At 33.3% G+C, this 23,095-nt stretch overlaps 1 protein-coding gene across 10 annotated transcripts in view; it reads right to left on the reverse strand.

Moving 5' to 3' along the window:
- GRIA4 (glutamate ionotropic receptor AMPA type subunit 4) overlaps positions 1-23,095 on the reverse strand; it is a 478,222-nt gene that overhangs the window by 112,464 nt on the left and 342,663 nt on the right. For all 10 annotated transcript variants that reach the window (XR_008911318.1, XM_007494900.3, XM_056794448.1 and 7 more), the window contains one exon: positions 5,703-5,756. Coding sequence is in view for 9 of the 10 variants with exons in the window: in XM_007494900.3 (XP_007494962.1) it covers positions 5,703-5,756 (54 nt within the window). In the remaining variant the exon portion in view is untranslated. The remainder of the gene's footprint in view (positions 1-5,702; positions 5,757-23,095) is intronic.

Genomic DNA, 23,095 nt, shown 5'->3' on the forward strand with positions numbered 1-23,095 from the left:
TCACTCTACAGTTCATTTCCAGAGAACAATTCAAGTGAACCCTGATAAGTATTTTCAATTTTTGTCCCTTACTTGGGTTTTTAATGTCACAAGGATATGAAATACATTATAAAAATAGTCCACTCATAACAACCATGCTTTTATCCATAGAAATCTAGTTTATAACAAGGACATGTCAAATCAAATGTTCAAAAACAAAGGGAAACAAGAAAAAAAAACCCTGACAAAAATTACTTAGCCCAATTTCTATAAATTCAGATATACTCTTGTCACATTTCTCCAGCTTTTTGAAGAGATTACAGAAAGTTTTCTCCTAAACCCATCAGGCATAAGATACAAATAATTTCCCCCTATATCATTTTCTCTTTTAAAAAATCATTATTATATTTTTATTCTGAATTTTACAAAACCAAGTAGTTCCATAAAAAAGAAAAAGAAGGGTGTACATGAATGAAATAATAAATCATATATTTAATTTATTTTTCTTAATGTCTACATAATAAATCTCATCCACAAGTGTTCCAGCCCTTCCCCACCCTCCTGACATCACAGAAGGTATTATATATCTCCTGGAAGAGTAACAACTTTCATACAAATTAAGTCTTTTATGTTTAAACCATGCAGTTCAGAACATGGAGGCAACATTCACAATTTATTCTTCCAGTATTAATTCTGTAGCTATGTATAATATTTTCTTAGTTCTACTCATTTCACTATTAATTATCCCAAATGGTCCTTTCCAAGTTTAATAATAATGTCTGTATGTCACTTTTTATGACAGTATTATTCCATCATGATCACATACCAACATTTGTTTAGCCATTCCTCAATTGATGATCATCTCCTCAACTTCCAATTTCTTGTCACCACAAAGAATACTATTATAAATATTTTGGAACATATTTTTTTTCCTTTTCCCCTGATCTCCTTGTAAAACCTACTGAGCAATGTTTTTGTTGGGTCTAAGGGTATCAGTTTTATACTTCTCTGGGTATAATTTCAAATTGTTCTCCAAAATGGTTGAATCAGTTCATAGCTCTACCAACAGTGTATTAGTGTCCCCATTTTTTTCCACATTCCCTCCAACATTTGTCATTTTGACCTTTGGTCATTGTAGCCATTCCGATATGTGTAAGATATCTCAGAATTGTTTTGGTTTCAATTTCTGTAATTAGTCCTGATTAAAAGCATTTTTCTATATACTCATATATGGCTTTGGTTTTTTATCTGAAAATTATCTGTTCATATTTTTTGCCCATTTATAAATTGGGAGAAATATAATTCTCTTGTATTACATTTTTCCATTTTCCCCCAGGACTTTTCTCTGGGGTAGTAACACCCGTATCTTTCACAACTAGGAACAATGTTTTCTTTTCTTTTTTTTTTTTGTTAAGAAAAAGAATGCCAAGATATATTTGCGTGTTGCCATGTCTTATTAAAACTATAACAAGGTTAGAGAATTCCTTCGTAAAAAAAGGTATTAGCCCCTCTTCCCATTTGGTTCTTTTCATGTCACTAGATTTTTTTTTTGTCCTTGAGATGTTTTTCTTTGCCATAGACTAATAGTTGCAAACCCTCTTTTCCTGACTTATTGTTTCAGGTCTCCACAACCTTGGTCTGTTAGCATTTTAGAAGCCCGAGTAAGATTTGTTAATTCTCATTAGAGTTCCATGCCTCTGAAGAGAAATAATGTAAGCTTTTGTTGTCAGAATATGGTTGCTGAGGTATATCACAGAATCTGATCTTTTTTTCGAGTTATTTAAGGAAGTTCTCACATTTTCCAAAGGAGAAAAGAAATATAAACACTTCCATACATTGGTCAAAGTTGCAAAGTGGCATATGATCAACAGAAGGCAAATGGGCTACTTTAAAGTCTGAGAGCCTAATCTGAGCCACTCACAGTCTCTTGATACCTGCACCTTAACATCTTATAATTTTAGAAATAAGTTTGGAGGGAAAGAAGGTTTCAATTTATCAGGGTACCTAATAAACTACAAGCTGTACAAATATTGATTATCTACTTTCTAACAAGAAGTAGAAAGTGTTTGTGTGTATCTGGAGGGCCTGGAGGCAGTAGGTTGGTGGTTATTCTTGGTGCCATGGAAGACAGATGGCAAGATACCATTGGTGGATGGTTGGATAGGATATGAAGCATTGACTGTTATGGGACAGGCTAAATAAAGTGAGGTAGGGGAGTGTTTACTCACTTATTCATCTTACTCATAGATCAAGAAAGCTCAGTCTCAGGGCAGAATTCCAAAAATAAATGGATTAACTCCACAGGAAGTAGGGAAGAAGAATGCTCTCTCCATATAAGTCTGATCTGGAGGGTGTTATTCCAAGTTGGGGAAAAAGGTGGGAAAGGGGGCATTGGCAATGTAATGCAAGATGAAATGGAATGTGATTAAATACCTTTAAATATGAAAGCTGTAAATTTCTGGCCAAAACTAATAAATGGCCAAAAATTTGGTATTTTGGTAGGTTTTTGTTTTAAATAGAATTCAGATATACATATTAGTAAACATTTGACCTGTATGAGTTAAATCCTAGGCTATAGAAAGAGTAGGGGGATGTGTAACTGCCACTACTTCAACAATCACATCCTCTTAAACCTAATGGGGAAAGCCTGTGACACAAATCTAATATTTCCAAGAATAGGATGTATTCCTATACCTTGGGGTTACACATAATATTCAGTTTGTAGATAAGGCTAAAAGATTAATAGTTGCCTCTGAGTTTCAATTTCCTCATCAGTAAAGTGGGTATCTCACTCACTGTGTTATTACAAAGCTTAAATTGCATCATTTACATTAAATATTCTATAAAATTTAAAACTAAAGGTTTTGTAATTATTGTTTTTGAACTTTTCATTCTTCTGAACATGACAAAATCTATGCCAATTATTGTTATTAAAAACTAACGTGGTAAGTGGGCAGAAAAGGGCAAAGGTCTCCTCCTATAATTAGAGGTCTCAAGTCAAGTCCTCAATCTGGGACAACAGTGGTGGTTTTTCCATGCATCACTTTTTCTGAATTCAGTTGAATGATTTCTTAAAGTGTTTTTTTGGGGGAGGGGGGATAGGGAGGAGTTGGGGGTTACAGTAGGGGAAGGTTGAGGAGAACCAAACCAAAGGGTAGGAGTAGAGAGATGAAGCTCAGTACCATCCAGGAAAGTGAGAATAGTTGACTTGGGGGGAGGAGATATGGACTTCTTTAATAATTATTTAAAGAAAAATGTGCATAATGCAAATTTTTGTAAAGTAAGAATTTTTTTTGAGTTTTTCAGAAGTAAGAAGTACTTGGAACTGAGCATATTATATATATTTACATTGCTCTTTATGTTAGCATATTTGACTCTTACCACATCTCTGTGAAGTAGGTAAGAAAGGTACCATTATTTCTATTTTAAATGTAGTTCATATCTGGAGATACTAGCTCAATATTTTCTTTTCCTGGAAAGGTAAGTTCCCAGACTATGGTTGGCTTTGTCTCCTCAGGGTTCTAGAAAAAATATTCTCAAGAGTTAAAGGTGTGTTTTTTTTTTCTTTTAGTATTAAACCTTATGTTTATCACTTAATGTGCTCTTCTTGATTATCAGTTGATATCAATTAGCCAGCCAGATTTAATTAGCTTTTAAAAAGGAATGTTTACTAAGGTGGTATAATTAAAACAGTTGGCTCAAAACACAAGCCCCATGGCCCAAATAAAAAACTAGAGAGTGGATTCAAGTTTAGAGAACACATATAGTCAAAAAGTAGCTCAAAGAACTTAGTTTCTGGAAATCATTTTTCCCCCTTTGTAGGTTACTTGAGAAGGTATATGGTACAATTTTTTCTGTAGGGATTCATTTGAAGTCTTTATTCTTTCTTCAATGTATTTTATTCATTATTAAGACACTCTTGCCAGTCACTCTTGCCAGTCATGGAAGATCCAAATAAACTGGTAGGTTGCTAACAAAAAAATGTCTAAATATTCTGGACTTCAGAAGTTTATAAGATTTTTCTCTAGTCAAAGAGAGTGAAAGAAGAGGACAAAGTACCACTCCCATGCCCAATGAATTTCTTTCTGAGGACTTCAGTGGAAGACATCTATCCATTTGCTATCACATGCTTAAATGTTCATATCTAAACTAGCTCATTGGTTTTAATCAACTCCTAAAGGATTTGACCAACTCTCCTCAATATATTGGAATATATTACCTACACAAAGTCACTCTAATTCCTCCAATAACATTCAAAGACTTTTAAATTAATCAAGGACTTTTCATGTCCATTCTAACATCTTTGAGTAATTAATTGATTGATTCAATGTTTTCACCAGTTAAGATACTATACCTATAACATCTTAATAGGTATCAGAGGCATAGCATCTTATTACTAAGGGTTAAAAAACTGACTGATTTATCTGACTGATTTACTTGCTCTTATATATAGGTGAAACTAAGGCTCCATGAAGAGAAATTACTTGCCTAAGGTCACACAGATAAGTATCAGAGGTGAGATTTGTACTCAGGTTTTCTTGACTCCTATTCCAGTATTCTATCCACTGTACAATTCTGCACTGACCTCCAATATCATTATTTTACCTTATATAGTTAATCAAGTTGTTTGATGTTTATATACAAAGTTTCATTGTCCAATCAACAAATATTTATTAAACATTTTACTCTATACCAGATATGAAGCTGAAAGAAACAAAGAAGAATGAAGCAATATCTGTTCTCAAGACACTACTGAATAGATGTTTGGGGAGAAAGAATAAATAAAGAGAAGATAAAACCATGCCTATTTAGGTTAAACTAATTTAGAAAATGTAAGCATATGCCATTAAATATAAATCTATTATATGTTACTTTTTCCTACATTGGAAAGTTAACAAGGAAAAGATTTCAAAATCTAAGTATATTGTAAATAACTCTAAACAGATAATTGGTGGTAACAATATAAGTAATATGTCTTTCCTTATGTACATATTGAACAAACTGAATATTAAGCAATTTCTCATAAATTTTGATTTTCAATGATTCTACATAAAGTATTTTCTTAAACAGTAATATATACTGGGACCTGAAATTGTGAAATATAGTTGTCCCCTCCATGCCACAATTTCAGAACTATTGTCATGGATAGAGTGCTGGGCTTTGAGTGAAAAAAAAAAAAACAACCTTGAGTTCTAATCCACCCTTAGATACTATCTGTGTGACCATGGGCCTAGTCAGGTACTGTCTCAGTTTCCTTATCTATAAAATGAGATAGATAAGTAAATAGCAGATCATTCCAGTATCTTTGCCAAGAAAGCTCCAAAAGGAGTCACAAAAAGTTGGATATGATTGAAACAACTAAACAAACAGGTAACTAAAGTTTTATAAATCTTAACTGAAAGTTATTAGGTATAATTTAGAATGGAGGTCATTAGTTATTTTGACAATTGATACCCCTATTTAAATGAATACTGTGATCATTGTTTTGAAATTTCACCATGATGTATTTCAATCAAATAAATGCATTATATGCTAATGCAAAAAATGCATATATACAGTGCTTCTCCATTCAAAATATCATTTTCACTATGATAACAATTTTCCAAATGAAACACTGGTTGTACCTTTTGCATAAAACTGACTACATTAAAAATATTTCCTTGAACATTATTTTCAGTCATGGTTACAAAGTTTGATGAAAGTAGAAAATGGACAGTACTTACTAGGTTTGCAATGATATAATGGTATCCTTTAACATGTTTCCCAACACTGACAATCTGTGAAAATATAAGGAGATAAGAAAAAATAACTTTTTTTATATTGACTTATTTTATAGACTATTAAATTTATTAGCATATACTACATGTAGCTAATAATGCCACATTATTAACATGACACTACATCAGCACCAGTATGCTAATCAGCCTAATGCTAATAAAGGAACATTGTTAGAAAAACAATATATTTCTATTTCCCCTAAATGATTTTATGGACATAGAATTGCATGTTACATAAGTGTAGAATGCTAAAATGCACATAATTAAAACAGATTATTTTATTTAGAAATTACTTTTAAAATGAAGACAACTATTACAGGCTACTGGTTCAGAAAAAAAAACAAGTTACAGGTTAATAAAAACAATGTGTATAATTTTACAAATAAAAGACAAAAGTATATTTTTACTTTAGAAAGATGAGAAAAGTATCCGTTACTTGTTGGGAAAAAAATGGAGTTCTTTGTCTGAAATAGGCATCATGGTGTAAACCTTAAAATTCCTTAGACTTATAAATGTTGGAAATTTCACCATTGGGAAATTTCATACTTGGAAAATTTCTTACTGATAGTCTATTGGAATGTGAACCCCATTGGCATGGGAGGTTCCTCCTCTTCCCTTCTTAGGATTTCTTTAGGACAGAAACCTTTTGCTGAACAATGGAAAGGACTTTGACCTATGCTTAAGCATAGAACAGGAATTTCTTTGAGTCATGATTGATTTTAGAATTGATACAATGGAGATACTTGGAATCAATCTCCACCCTACTCAGTCCTAACAGGATTGAGGAAGGGCTGCAGCATAGATCAAAATTTAATTATTCCAATCTCTACCCTACTCAGGTTAACAGGATTTAGGAAGGGCTGTAGCAAAGGATCAAAGATTTAATTATTTGAAAATATGGCCTTCAACAGACATGTGCAAAGCCAGAGACCTCTGGGCGGTCCTGGGTTAAGATAGAGCCTCCATTGGCACAGGGAAATTGATGGACAGTGATTGGTAGATGTGAGAACTGAGGAGAGGGAACTTGGATGGTTTTCTTTCTTTTTTTTTTTAAACCCTTACCTTCCGTCTTGGAGTCAATACTGTGTATTGGCTCCAAGGCAGAAGAGTGGTAAGGGCTAGGCAATGGGGGTCAAGTGACTTGCCCAGGGTCACACAGCTGGGAAGTGTCTGAGGCCAGATTAGATGGTTTTCTTAAAGAGAGGGGGGTCTGAAGACTCAGGGGGGTGGTTGAGGAGTTTGTCGGAGTGGTTGGAGTGTGCTCTGAGAAGCTTGCTCTGAAGGAAGCTGAAGGTGGGGGCCTCTGAGACTGTTTCTCCATTTTGGTCACGTGAGTAATAGGGACTGATCTCTTTTCTTTGCCCCAGCTATCTAAGGGCTTGGGCCTTTTGGCCCAGCCTAAACAGAAGGGGTATTTAAGCCCTATTCCCTTCTCTCCCCTTTCTCTCTACCTCTATCTCTCTATCTCTAATTCCTTTCTTCCTCCTGTTTGTAATTAAAACTCCATAAAAGGTTGACGGCTGACTTGAGTTTTCATTTAGGAATTACATAGCTGAATTCCTTGGCGACCTTAAATTAATATATATCAGTCTTTTAAAGTGATTTCCTTGTCACAATGGAACAAGAAATAGTGTGTTAGAGTTATGTAATTGGGTCTGAGAAAAGTTGGGTTCAAATGTTTTTTCAGTCATTTACTGGTTGTGTGATCCATGGCAAATTACTTAACCTCTTACTCAGTTTCCTCAAATGGGGATAATAGCAAAAGGTATAAGATATCTTTTTATGAATTAAATGAAATTATTTAAATTGCATATCCATGAAGAACCTCCAACAATTCAAGATTAAATGTTTTCATGAATATTTTAGGTGTTATTCTTAACTTTCCAAATAACAACTTCTAATTAGGAAAGACAGGTTATTTTTTATCTGTATATGCTAATAGCAGTATTTTGTGATAAAGGGAAGAAAGGTGGAAGATAGTTAAGGACTTTTCACTCTCCATATCCACTATCCTGAGTATTAGTCCTATATTCTATTGGGGGCTTCATAAATGCTTCAGGATATTAAAGCTGAAAAACTTGAAAAGAATGAACAAATCTTAAGAGATAAGATTTACTATCTTGGTTGGATAAAATAGAAAATTGAAACAAATATCAGCAACTTTGGTAATTTGGTTTACAATTAACAAGTCAAATATAAATATACTTTCCTATTTCTGTAAAATTGATAATAGAGAAAAATTTTAATATTTAGCTAAAGTATGATGATTATAAGAGGAATGGCTTTTTTTCCTAAGCCATCGTAAGTTAATGAATGGTTATTATTTGTTTTTTGAATAAAACCTAATTATTTAATATTCACTATATTTTACTGTAGCTTATCTTTCTGATACTTCTTAATTAGTGATTAAAATTACACCCTATTTTAGCCAAGATTTAGACCATAACAGATGATAGAGATTTTAAGATAAATATGTTTAATGATTTATGAAACACCATACACTTTATGATTATGAAATATTATAAAGTGGTGGGAAACACAAAGGAGAGATGAAGAAAGCAAATGAATAATTCTTAACTCAGCCAGAATCTAATGAAACCATAGCATACAATTATTAGAAGAGACATTGTTGTGGGGTGCAGAGGTGTACCCCTGGGGTTTGGTAAGGATACCTTTTGCAAGAATGCAAGACTCTGAAACTTAAATTAAAAGTAAAGAGAGATTTATTAGTAATGTTGAATTTTTGGCAAGCAAGAGAGCATGCGTGGAGCAACCTGGGAGGTTACTCTCCTAATGTCTCAGTTCTGGAGTTTTTATATTCAATGAGGACTTGACTCTGGGGCAAGGGGTTGGGAAGGAGTTTTCCCTGAAGGCATGGGGGTGGTTCTCATGATTCCCAAGACAGATGGATGAGGTGAGTCTCTTTGTCCATCTCAAATCAATGGGACAATCAAAGGAGGATAATCCTTTCAGTGTCCAATGTTTTGGGTTGGGAGTCAGAGGGAACAAAGGAATTTCCCTGATAATAGTTTGTCAGAGTTTCTGGGGGTACAATGCCCATGACAACATCAGAAGATATATACTCCAACTCAGATTCAACAATTAGATAGCTAGCCTCTGCTTGTAGACTTTCAGTAAGAAATAATCCACTATCTCCCAAAGTAGCTTTTTCTTCCTTTGTTTTCTTCTAATTATCAGAAAGTTTGCCTTTACATTAACTTGTCTTCTTTTTGCAATTTCTAACCATGAATTTTAGTTGTGACTGTTAAGACTGAGTAGAATAAATTTAATTCCTCTTTCCAATGTACTATGTTGAACCAGTTGAATCTTTGCCACATGAAAAGTAAAAGGGAAATGTTTGAAGCTGAGTTTATTCTTGCTCCATCCTGCCTTGGCCTTCTCATAGAAGAATCTAAATGATGACAGCTTTTTAATGGGTTCTATAATCCTGGATTTATTCCCCAGTCACAGTGACTTGCTTTTTTCATTAGTGAGACTGGACAAATTCAATGTTCTTTTTGAATTAAGTAGGGGGGAAGGTAAGGGACAAGGTCACTATTAAAGCAATAATTAAATGGAGACAAAACAGAAACCTTTGTAATCAAAGCTCCAAATATTTACCTGGAGAGGCAGTCAGGATGGCCTATAAAGATTAGGCTAACCCTTCTGATTATTTTTTAAAGAAGAAATTAATTGTGAGAGCATTTATTTCCTTCTTTTCTTTATAAACTATATTATTTTATTTGGTACATATGTTGTTAAGAAGAAAAAATGAAGCAATGAAAACAATCAATGTTCTCATTGATCTGGGGGAAAGATAATTTAAAAAATATATTAGTTCAAGGCGAATGGAAAAAAAGAAGAAAATCTAGGATTAAAATAATATAAAGGACATGATACAAAAGGGTTAAAAGTCAGCAGAAAGTAGAAGAATTGAATCAATACGGTGTGAACTAAAACCTATTGTTCTCTCATAAGTGAATCAATCTTTTTTCTTTTAATGAGGAATGTGTAGGAGAGAATACAATTGGAAATTACTTGAGTAAAGAAATTAGAGGAAAATATAGGGAGGAATCACAGATCCACACTTGTTTGATTTAGACTGAATAGAGAAGGATATAAGGTTTTTGTTATTGTTTTGTTTTATCATACTCTGTTTAGAGGCCTGAGTGAGAGAAGAAGAAGAGAATTTGGAGGCAAAGGTCTTAAAGTGATATTCTTCTTCATGGAAGAATCAAATAAAATCAACAAGCATTTAATTAAGCACCTACAACATGCCAGGTTAAGAACTGTAAATACAAAAAAGGCAAAAAAAATACACACAAAAAAACCCAAAAGCCAATCAATGCTCTCACATTTTAATATGGAGACAGTATGCAAACCTCTGTTTGCATATAATATAGGAAAAATTGGAGATAATAGAGAGAAGGTACTAAAATTAAGAAGAATTGGGAAAAAGCAGAAGGTAGGCATTTAGCAAAGACCTCAGGGAAGTCAAGGAAATCAGAAGGTAGAGATGATCAGGGAGACCACTGCAAGCAAGAAGTACAGCTAATGAAAATGGTGTCAGGAGATGAGGTATTATGTTTAAGCAACAGCAAAGAGGTCAATGTCACTGGATTTCAAATGATGTAGAGGGAAGGAACGTGTAAGAATACTGGAAATGTAGGAACGTAGCAGAGTAAGATGGGCTTTAAAAGCTAGAGGACTAACAGCTTAATACTAGAGATACCAGGGAACCACAGGGATTTATTGAATAGAGGAGTGGCATGATATTACCCTACTTTTTGGACTATTGCAAGTCATCTGGTTGTTTTCCCTGCCTCAAGTCTCTTCTTACTGAAGTACATTTTTTACTCATCTATTAAATTCATCAAGGCTTCTAGTGAGGTGGTCTGTAAACAGGTGGTGGCAGTGCCAAAGGAGAAGGAGTTGGAGATAGAAATGTTATAAAGGTAGAATTCATGGAATTAGGCAAGTGATTGGATGTGGGAGATGAGCAAATGAAAAGTAGAAGATGACACCTATATGGTGCGATTGATTGACTGGGAGGATAGTGTTTTAATACAGAATTTAGTAAGAGAAAAAGTTTTTTTTTGGGGGGGGAAATATTTGGATGCAGTTTAAGATTTCCACTTAACATGAATTCAATGTCCAAAAGGTAGTTAGAAATATAATACCATAAATCCAGAAAAATATTACAGATGGACAAGTTGATTTGTGGTTATCTGTATAGAGATAATTGAATCCTTGGGGGCTGATGAAGCAAAAAAGTATTGAAGAAGAAGAGAGCCCAGGATAATACCTTGGGAGTACCTTGGGGGGGGTACACTCATGGTTAGTGGGCATGACTAGAAGGAAGAGGAATTCTTGGGGAACAATGAGAATAGTTCTCATAAAATCAGGGAAATTCAACTGGAGGGGTATGTCTTACAATGAGTTACAAATGTTGGAGAGAGTAAATACTTTTAGAAAATCCTGACCAGAGACTATATCTATTCAGAGCTATATTTTATCTCAGAGATCTGGCCTAGATCTCACTTCAGATTTCTAAGTCCCCAGGGCCTTTGGGACAGATTGTGATTTAGGTTCTAGGAAGAAGAGATTTAGGTCCAGGAAGTCCTAGTCTTCAAATGATAAGATGCTAAACATAAGAACATGGAAAAGTACTGGAACCAAATGACATGGGATACAAAGGACCTAGGTTGAGAGCTTGACTTTGCTAGTTACTTACAACCTTTGTCACCTTGGGCAATTCACTCTTGCTATATGGACCTCATTTTCCTCGTTTGAAAAACTATGGGATTGAACTCTGACTTCTGAAATCCTTTCCATTTCTAAATCAATGATCTATTAATCTTTGAATTTCCATTTCAGTTATACCACACTACCTTCTTTATGAATTAATATTCCTAAAAGCATAGTTTTCTAGAAATTTCTTCAAAAAAACAAATGGAGAGAGAGACAGACAGAGACAGAGACAGGAGACAGACAGACAGACAGAGACAGACAGACAGACAGACAGAGAGAGAGAGAGACAGAGAGACAGAGAGACAGCGACTTTGAAGAGACATGATTAACAAATGTACTGATAGATAAGTTAGGCAGAGGAAGAAACTATATTTTCTCTTCCAAGAGTGTTTACCTTATCTGAGGAACATAGAACAAATTAAGACACACACACACACACACACATACACACACACAGACACACACACACCTGTAAGCATTAATTCATGAACAAGAATAGTTTAGGCAGAGAAATAAGGGAGAAAGAAATTATATAGAAAATTATAGATAGGAATGTTACTCAAGTTAAGAGAGTGAATGGAAGATAGCAAATCAGGGAGGATTTGAATCATACTCTTATTTGGTTTGAGAAAAGAAATGGAATAAAAAAAGAAAGTAAAGAAAGAACTTATGAAAGAAGAAACAAAAGGAGGAAGAAATAAAGGAAGGAAAGAGAAATCTCTACCAAATAATGTAAAGTGATTCACAACACTTACTTCCTACTCATATCTTACCTATTCTGAGTCCAGTTTCTGTTTGTACAATTTCACTTACTGTATTCTATCATGGTCACCAAAAGCCTTCAGTAATCAAAGCCAATGAACTATCTTTCTTGACCTTTCTACAGCATCTGAAACTGCCGGTCAGGTCTTCCTTCTATAAATTCTCTCCTTGTGTGACCTCCATTATATTTTACTATCTAGGTTCTCCTGGACAGCTTGGTGACCCAGTAGATAGAGTGCTGGGCACTCTATGGTCAATTAACCATATTTGTCTCAATTTCTTCATCTGTAACATGAACTATAGAAGGAAATGGTAAACTATTCAAATATCTTTGCCAAGAAAACCTCAAATGGGAATCCAACTGAAAAATAACTGGACAACAATAACAGTGACAACAAAAATGCTAGTACCAGATTAATCTTCTTTAATTAGAGGTTGGGTGATATTATTCCACTACTTCTAAACCTGTTCATGATTCCCCATTGTATTCAAAATTAATTTCAACTCCTACAATTCAAGGCCTGTTATACTTTAAATCTAGATTATTTTTGCCAATCATTTCTATTTCTTACCTGCTCTCAAGATAAAGTGGACTATTCTTTTATACCATTTATACCTCCCAGATTTTGTTTGAGATTTCTTCTACCCGGAATACTATTTCCTTCCAATTCTGTCTTCTAAAATCCTACTCAGGCTTTATGGTCCATCTCAACCATTATTTATTTTCACTAAATAATTGTTATGGTATGCTCTATCAACAGTGTGATCTCTTCCTCTTAGCACGTTCATTTTCACTTTATTTGACCTTCTCTGTTGTTCATTTATAGTCATGTCTGACACTCTGTGACCCCATTTGGGGTTTACTTGGCAGAAATCCAGAAGTGATTTGACAATTCCATTTCCAGCTCATTTTACAGATGAGGAAACTGAAGCAAACTGTTAAATGACTTGCATATAGTTATAGAACTCAAAAGTGTCAGAGGCCATATTTGAACTCAGAATGGTCAGTTTTTATGATTCCAGGCTTGATACTCTATCACTATGTCATCTAGCTGTCTTTGGCCATCCCTAGTGACACCTTATATTCTTATTTTTAAAATACTTATTTATATACCTATTTATCTACTAATCTCCTTGAGGGTAGCTGTCCGACTCAAACATATTTATATTTTCTGCTGTACCTAGAATGGAGTCTTATACATGAGGGGTGATGAAGATACTGAAGGATGAATATTAAATGCTTTATGTCCTCAATAATGTAGCTTCTATGTGACCACATCCAATTATAACTGTACTAAAAAGTCTATTTTAAATTTAAACACTTCCAAATGTTAAAACTGGGCAAAGCCCATGGTTATTCTGTACAGTCTCATCTTATAAAAATTGTTAACAGCTCTATATTGTCAGCAAAAGAACTGCAATAAAGTAAGGTTTCTATAATAAACTGTCAAAGGGTGAAGACTTATAAAAGATAAAGAATTGAGTAGAACAGAAATACTGTGTCAGAAAAAGCAAAATATAAAACTGGCAAAATGCTGTATTATATTTTCAGTGGTGTTAAACCCTTTCACAAACCCATTCAAATTCCATTAGCCCATCAAAAAAGAAACCACTTAAAAAGAAGTTCCCATCTGCCAGCACCAAAAGCATAAGAATTCTAGGACTCTTGCAACAAGAGGACTTAAATCTATAGATTTACTTCCTTGTTGTGAGCCATTCTGAGACCACTTTACCTGCTGAACCAGGAGATTTCTAGAAATAATATTGAGGCAGCTAAGGACAAGAAACAGATCACTGGATGTGGAGTCAGAAAGTCTTGAGACAAAAAGTTCTGAATTAAAAATCTAGCTGAGGCACTAGCAATGAAAACTGTTGACCTATCATGTAGCTTTCAGGCCTAAATATATGGCACTATGATACTATATGATGGGATACACTGTTAGATGTTTTCATTTAATTGTTTTATCTTTATAAAAAAGAAACTTTAATGTAAAAACAAAAACATTAATAAAATTCATTTTTTCCAAAAGGAAAATAATATATAGGAAGTGATATCAGTGATTAAGTTTGAGACTTTTTTCCCCCTCTTAATCAGTATTAAACATGCTGGCTTGAAATAGGCACATTAATGTCAGAACACTCTTTTCCTCTGTGTTGTACAAGGATTTGTGATTTGTTCTACATGGGTAGCCCCTACACTGATGCAGATTATAATCCCACTACACATTAGTTAGTTATTTTTAAGAGTTTATTTGCCTTTTTGAGATAGATCTCTAATTTCATTGGTAGAGGAAACTCCTGGGAAGTACATTTTCTCTACCAATAATGATTAGTAACTATTTTGCATCTTAGAGATTTAAAGAGTTTCTAGAATTAATGAGAGATTTAATATACACAGGGTCAGACAGCCATTAGGCATCAAAGACAGGTTTCCCAACTCTCATGCCAGCTCTCTATCTACTATGCAATATTCCTTTGAAATAGTAAAAATCTTGAAATGGAAGAATTTAATTGGAGTGGATTGAACTATTCCAATTCAACTTAATTTCTTTTTATCTTTTAAAATTTATTTATTTTCATAGGTGATTATTACCTTTTCTGTCCATCTCAATCTCACAGAATTTTTTGATGAAAAGAAAATCCTTATAATAGCACAGTAACTTAAAATGAATTCTGACATTGGCTATATTAAAAAATGTATGTTTCATTCTACACTTTAAGTGCAACATCTTTCTGGCAGCAGGTGGGTGGCTTGTTTCATTTTCAGTCTTTTGAATTTATAGCTTATTGAATTGATCAGTCTTTCAAAGTTGTTTTACTCTATAATGTTATTGTGTAAATTGTTTTCCTAATTCCTTACTTCATGCTGAATCGAGTCACAGAGATTTTCTCATTTTCCTCTAAACTTTTTATTTCACCATTTGGTATGGCAAAATAATATTCTATCATGTTCTATACTGTTTTTCTAATAGGTATAAACTCTCTTATTTTCTAGTTTTAGCTAGTATAAAAACAGATACTATAGATATGTTTACACATATAGATTCTTTTCCTTTCTCTTTGTTCAGTCCAATATTCAGATAAAAACTACTACTGTTCAGGGGAAAACAATACCTAAGGTGAGTAATTGGGTGTAAAAATTATAGATGTCTTCAAGAGTTCCTGTGGCCCAAAATTTAACACCTCTTGGTCAAATAGGAGATGAACATCTTTAGCAAAAGACATACAGTAAATTTTTGTTTTGTAATTTAAGACTTTCAGCTAATGATGTGACAATTAGATGAAAAGTTTTTTTGAGATCAAGGATTACCTTTAGACTTGCGTTTTATCCTTAGCATTTAAAATAGTGCCTAGCTTATAAGTAGGTGCCTAATAAAAGTGTATTGACTAAATTGTCAAAGCTAGTGCTTTGCAGAGACAAAGGCTATGAGAACTCAGGGTTAGGTAATGACTACCATGGAGAATTAGAGAACTTTCATGGAGACCCCAAAGATGAATAGTTAAAAATACAATTTAAAAAATCATAATTTAAACCTCTTTGGTTTTGAGGAATGTATTTTTTTCAGATGACTACAAAATAGAACTGTGCATAAAAGTTATTTATTGTTTTCCTAATATAGGAACATATTTTGAAGTGAAAGAATGATGATTCTATTGTAACAATTGGTACTACTACATAAAAGTAATACTTTTATCAGCTTATCAAGAAATATACTCCTTTGAATGCTTGTATTATTATTTTTGAAACACAAAAAAATGTTGATACAAAAGATATCCAATTTATTGTATTAAGTCCAATTACAAGTATAGGTGGTAGAATTGTTTAATTTTAATCAACTTTCTTTGGATAAAAATAATGCTTTGTGTGAGGAATTGATTACAAAACTTAATTAGCAATTTTTTCAAAGACAAAAGAACATGAGTACTGTAGATTTTTATCTTCATTTTTCCTTCTGGAAGAAATACAGGATGTACCTTTACAAAGGGTAATCATCAAATAGTCCTGTGGGATAGAATTTTGTTGTATAAGGTCATGAAGTAACTGCAAGATATACTGATTTCATGTTTTCACAGTGAAAAAGCCATCTTAATCAAAACAACAAAAAGAGGATGGATGAACTGAGTGATTTAATTTTTTTAAAAATGCATCTGAATTGCATTAAAAAATTACCCCACAAATGGCTGAGCAAATTGTGGTATATGTTGGTGATGGAATACTATTGTGTTAAAAGGAATAATAAAGTGGAGGAGTTCCATGGAGACTGGAACGACCTCCAGGAAGTGATGCAGAGCGAGAGGAGCAGAACCAGGAGAACATTGTACACAGAGACTGATACACTGTGGTATAATCGAATGTAATGGACTTCTCCATTAGTGGCGGTGTAATGTCCCTGAACAATTTGCAGGGATCTAGGAGAAAAAAACACTATTCATAAGCAAAGGATAAACTATGGGAGTGGAAACACTGAGGAAAAGCAACTGCCTGAATACAGCGGTTGAGGGGACATGACAGAGGAGAGACTCTAAATGAATACTCTAATGCAAATATTATCAACATGGCAATGGGTTCAAATCAAGAAAACATGTAATGCCCAGTGGATTTGCGCGTCGGCTATGGGGGGTGGGGGGGTAGGGGGGAGGAAAAGAAAATGATCTATGTCTTTAATGAATAATGCTTGGAAATGATCAAATAAAATATAACTTAAAAAAAATTACTCCACAATAAGCAAAAATTCTTAAAATTGTCACTTGACAATTAGATCATCTTGACAGTCTTGCTAAAGTAGCCATGAATCATATAGGGAAAAAAAAATTGTCAGTTCAGATATAGACAGGAACATTTCCACCTGCTTTTTTTTTTTAACACTGTTCTGATATAAACTATTTGGGGGTCTTTTCAGATGAGAGCTGCTATATTTTACTTCAAGCTATATTATTTACTGTGACAGGTTAATAATCCACCCCTGTATTAAGAGAACTTTCTTACAGCTTTTGACATAAAGTAATATTTGAGTAGAAATAATCTTGGACTAGCTTTTAATTTGATGTTACAACTCAATGGAAAACTAGTCTCTTAGCTATCACTATGCCCAAGAAAATGTAAAGACAGATAAAACAAACAGTGCTTTTGGTGAGGGTCTCAATTTAGGGATATACTATTATTGGACATCATATAAATTTTAATCTGCCTAGAAGATATTAAACATTTGTAATAACACTAGTAATTACCATAGGAATTCATCTTAAAAGGTAATTGAAACTATAAAATAGGAATGAAAATCTCAAAATATTAATTTCCAAAAATAACTCAAATTATTTTACTAATGATATAGAATATGTTATATAATGTTTCACTTTACAAAGATTTCATATTTAGAGTATCAGTAATTAAATCAATGCCATATATTATTCTTAGAATCTTCTGAATATGCTATGTTTTGTTCACTACTTTTGCTGGAGTGAGAAGAGCTGTGCAGGTCTAAGGGCAATTTTATATTTTTCTTAGTTTCTTGATCACTGAATTCATCATCCCTTGGTCAATCTATTATTAATAATTTTGGGACATTATTGATTAAGCAAGTATTTATGGGACATATACTATATCTCAGGTATTGTACACAGGCTCTGGAGAGAAAAAAATAAACAAAAGTAATCCTTTAAATTTTCCTAGGGGAAGGTTTTCTGTTGCCAAGACTCAAGTAAGTTGCAGATAACATAAAATATGGCACATAGTCCCTTCTTGGAGAGGCCAAAGATGGAAGCAGCAGAATTTAATATACACATAAAGACAATTAGATCCATAATTTCTTGGGACACTGGATCATATTGTCTTTCAGTGCTTATTATGAGCCTAAGGGAAAAAGATAGTAGTTTATTAATAAAATCTGTTCTAGATCATATAGCAGAAAAATGCTACAAAGAACTTGAGCAGATCTTTCAAAACAAGTGAACATATAATTTGATACTCTTATTTCAATGAAAAGATAGATATAGTTAATGGCAGTAAAAATACATTAGGAAATGTATTCAAGATTGGACATGAAAAAGAGGCTAGAGACTTACAGGCTACTCAGAAGCCTCATGACTTATAGATAAATATTTGTTTCAAAAGGAGGTGGAAGACACCAAATATCAAAATAAATTGATTATAGGTATATTTTAATACCCAGGAAACTACTAGAAACTGATATGGAAGTAACTCTCTGATCAGCCATCTTTGTGTAGTATATGCCTTATTTTTGCATAACTGTCTCCATGTTGTCTTCTTAATCAGATTGTGCAAGCTTCCTGAGAGAAGAGAGTGTCTTTTATGTTTCTATGTATCTCAGCACTTAGTGCAGTACTTGGTACATAGTAGGAATTAATATGTTTATTGATTAATTGACTAGTTAAAGCGAAGATGAAAACACCAAATTTTAAAGAAGGATGATATAGAAAAAAGGCACCATATAAATGATAACAGCTCCCACTTGAGCTACTCAAAGGATTTATTTTTTGCAGAAAGTGCTAAATGGAAAAGTTGGAGTCATATCCTATCACATCTTTTTTCTTTGACTTTTAATGTTTATAATATGTAGGATTTTTTTCATTTTAATTTAATTTTTAAAACATTTCACATTATTTCCACATTTCATTTTCTTGCCCTCCTTCCTCCTCCCCTCCCATTCAATAAGCATTTCCACTGGGTCACATACCTATTTCCATAGTATTCATTTTTGCAATAGAGCAATCTTTTAAAACCAAAACCCCCAATCATATATCCATATAAACAATTGATTGGTCATTTGTTTTTTCTTCTGTATTACTACTCCCATAGTTCTTTCTCTTGATTTGGATAGCATTCTTTTTTCATAAATCCCTTGGGATTGTCTTGTATTAGCAAAGTCCATTACACTGTATTGTTCTATAACATTTTACTTTCTGTGCATAAAGTTCTTTTTGATTCTGCTCAATTCATGCTGCATCAGTTCCTGGAGATTCTTCCAGTTCATATTGAAATCCTTCAGTTGATCATTCCTTACTGCACAATAGTATTCCGTCACCAACATATACCACAATTTATTCAACCATTCCCCTGTCGAGGGATTCCAATTTTTTGCCACCACAAAGTGTAGCTATGAATATTTTTGTACAAACATTTTTCAGTTTTATTTCTTTAGGGTACAAACCTAGTAGTAATATTGCTGGATCAAATGGTAGCCACAACCCCTCCAACATTTATTATTTTCCTTTACTGATATATTGGCCAATCTGCTAGGTATGAGGTGCTACCTCAGCATTGTTTTGATTTGCATTTCTCTAATTATGAGATATTTAGAACACCTTTTCATGTACTTCTTAACAGTTTTGATTTCTTTATCTGAAAACTGCTTATTCATGTCCCTTGACCATTTGTCAATTGAGGAATGGCTTGATTTTTTTTTTTTGTACTGTTATCTGACATTTTTTATTCAAATTTTCTCCTTTCATCCCTTGCCTCCCTCATTTTTGTTGTAATCCTACATAATCTGCCTTTTGGAATGTCATATTCCATGTCCTCTAGTCATTTAATGTAGGATCTATGATATTAAAATTGTTTCCTTATGACTGCTTACACTCTTTTTCCTTTGCCTGGGAATTTTGGAATTTGGCTCTCATAATCCTGAGGTGCTTTATTTGGGGATCTATTTTAGAACATGACTAGTGGATTCTTTCAATTTCTATTTTACCTTCTTGTTTGAGAATCAGTGTAGTTTCCCCTTATGATTTCTTATAATATGATAGCTAGGCTCTATTTCTGATAGTGACTTCCAGGTATTTCAATAATTCTTAGATTTTCTCTCCTGGATATATTTTCCAGTCCAGTTGTTTTTCAAGTACAATATTTGAGATTTTCTTCTTTAAAATAATTCTTATTTTTTCTTGATGCCCCATGGCTTCTTTGGCTTCCATTTGCCCAATTTTAATTTTTTAGAAACTTATTTTCTTTCTTAGACTTTTATATTTGCTTTTCCATTTTGCTCTTTCTAGTATTCAGGAAATTATTTTCTTCAGTGTATTTTGTACCACCATTTCTAGTTTTTAGGGAATTGTTTTCTTAAATGAATTTTGTTCCTAAGATATTGTTGCTTTTGTAAAATCTCATTATTTTTAAACTTCTTTTCAATTTCTTCCAGGTGTTCTTTTGAGGCCTGACATCTTTTCACACTTTCCTTTGAGACTTCACATGTTTCCTTTTTGTCATTGTCCTTTCCTGAATTATTTTCATCTTCCCTGTCACTAAAGTGTCTTTTGTCTTTTGATGAGTTTCTAGGTTGTTTTTTTTTTTTTTAATTTCCCTACCTTTCCATTGTGAATCTTTCCATTTTCTGGGGTAGAGGGAGCACTTTTCCACGCTTGCAGAGTTGTCTCCTGCTTGGGGGAAGACTGTTCCACAATGTGTCCTTTGAAGGGAAGTTTATATCTATTTTCTCCAGCTATATTCTTATCTCCATGTTGCCAGTTCCCCTGTTGTCTTGTGTATGTTTGGTCAATGTTATGTTGCTTCTTCTTCTCAGGCCATGTGGAAGTGCATTAGGCAATCCCTTGTTCTGCCACTTCAATGCTTCAGGCCACAAAGTAGTGGATGGAGCTGGTTTGTGTTCTAGTAGTCCAGGGATGCTGCAGTCCCTGGGCTACTCTTCCCTTCTTAACCCAGTGAAATTTGTCTTTTCTAGTTTCCTTTATTTTGAGGTAGTTTCTTTTCTTTTCCTTTCTTTTTGCATGTGTGGAGGGTTTGGTTGAGTAAAGGGTCCTCTATTCCACTATCCAAGGTCCCCATATATAACTTCATCACAACATCACACAAAGATTTAACACATGTAAATCAGCTACTACCCTAAGGAGGCTAACTGAACCAATAAATTGATCCAGAAAGCAAATGCTTGATTTTTATGCCCAACGAAGAGCCAAGGACAAAACTTGTTTAGAATAAAATTTCACTAGTAAAACACGAGAGGAAGACAGGGAATTATGGATATTATTACTTCACAAAATATCAAGGAGTAGTCAAGTGGAAAATAAGTCTACAAGAAAGGTTTGTGTGAGATACTATTGAGCTCTATCACTTTAAGGTATCACTTCAATACACGTAAAGACGAAAATAGGTGAAAACTTAGAAAGAGAATTGCAAATTGAGCAGTTCTATGATGATTTATTCTCTTTGCTGAAAGTGGGATCATCATACTTGATTTCTTGATTATTATTTGATATACAATCTTATTTAGTGGAAATAACATTTAAGAATATGGGCAGATTTGGAAAAGTAGGTATCCTAGACTAGGTATAGAAAATATTCATGAAGATAGTGATAAAATTTTGAAAGTCTTGTGGGATCAACATTTTAAAATATCTCTAAGAAATTTACCAAAGTATTGAAAAAATCATGATGAAATTATTTACTCAAAATAACTAGATTGGTAGCATACTTGAAATTACTGATCTATATACCAATTGTCATCATCTATATGTCAACAAGGAAAATATGAATACATTTTCAACTTTTGATTGCAGCCAACATTTTCACATCACAAAGTCTAAATAAATACAAGAGTAAGATAAATAATTTTCTTAAGTTTCTTATCTGAACCACAAATTGTTAACATGATGAGAGCTTCTTTGATTCCTGTGGGGCTTGGAATATCACAGAGAAAGAAGGAAGAAAGAAGTTGCTTTTACTGAAACTGGTATAAGCTGAGCTATTTAGCATGGACAAGATAATTTCCCCAAAATTTATTATTGAATTGGTTTTATGCAAACTGTTATCACAAATGGAAACAATGGAATAAAGAGAGTACCAGCATTACAGTCAGAAAAAAATGGATGTTATACCACTGGAGGGAATATCCACACTAATGAAATCCCAGATATATTGAAGTTTAGATTTTATAAGAAATGATGATAATCAGAATTAGTTTCTTCACTTTTCTCCATTTCCTATTTTTTCAGAATGTACAGCTGTTTAAAAAGAATAAGTTATTGCTGACATATTTGCATGCTTTATTCGTCCTTCAATTACTTTGGCCTCTACTGTGATGATCCAATAATTTGCCTATAAAAAGTTGACTAATTCTGAAATGACAACTATGTCTATAATGAGATTTTCTTTCACCATTATGATGTAGCCAGTTTCATTTTCATGTCATTCGATTTTTGGTACTTTCAGTGTCTTCTGACTTATTTTTAAAGAAAGTGTTCAAGATATACAAGTATGAATATTTTGAATGGTGTTTAAACCGTGAAACCTTTACATTTCTTGATTTAAACCCACATTGTATTTTTGCCATCTTTCTTTATGCCCATTTTTGAATTGAAGTCAATGAGCATCAAAGCATATTTTGACTTTCTTTGGAAGATGTCAATTATTCATAAAAACTTTCAACTTCCAGATTTTTGGGAAAAATTATAATTACTTTCATCATAGTCTACTTGTTTCTGTTTTATAAATTGACCTAAACTTTAAATAAACATGTTTATTCTTCAGGGAAAAGAACATAAGAGTATTTGTGAGTGAAACAGTGAAATGACTAATTAACCCTTATTAGGTTACATTTCTTGATGATTTAAAGTTTATGATGTATTAACTCCATCAAATAAATTATTTGTTAAAGCTTCCTATCCTCTTAGCTTTACCTTCTTTATGTATTCTGCTTTTTTTTATAACAAAAATGTTCATATAGATCTGTGATGGCGAACCTATGACACGTGTCAACAGCCATTTTCGATGACACAAAACTGCATGTGAAGTCAGTATGCATGCCTTGGGGCATGGGAGCCACCATGCATCTGCAGCTTTGGCCTTGGCTATG

The sequence above is a fragment of the Monodelphis domestica genome, chromosome 4, assembly GCF_027887165.1.
Source record: "Monodelphis domestica isolate mMonDom1 chromosome 4, mMonDom1.pri, whole genome shotgun sequence".
Taxonomy (NCBI): domain Eukaryota; kingdom Metazoa; phylum Chordata; class Mammalia; order Didelphimorphia; family Didelphidae; genus Monodelphis; species Monodelphis domestica.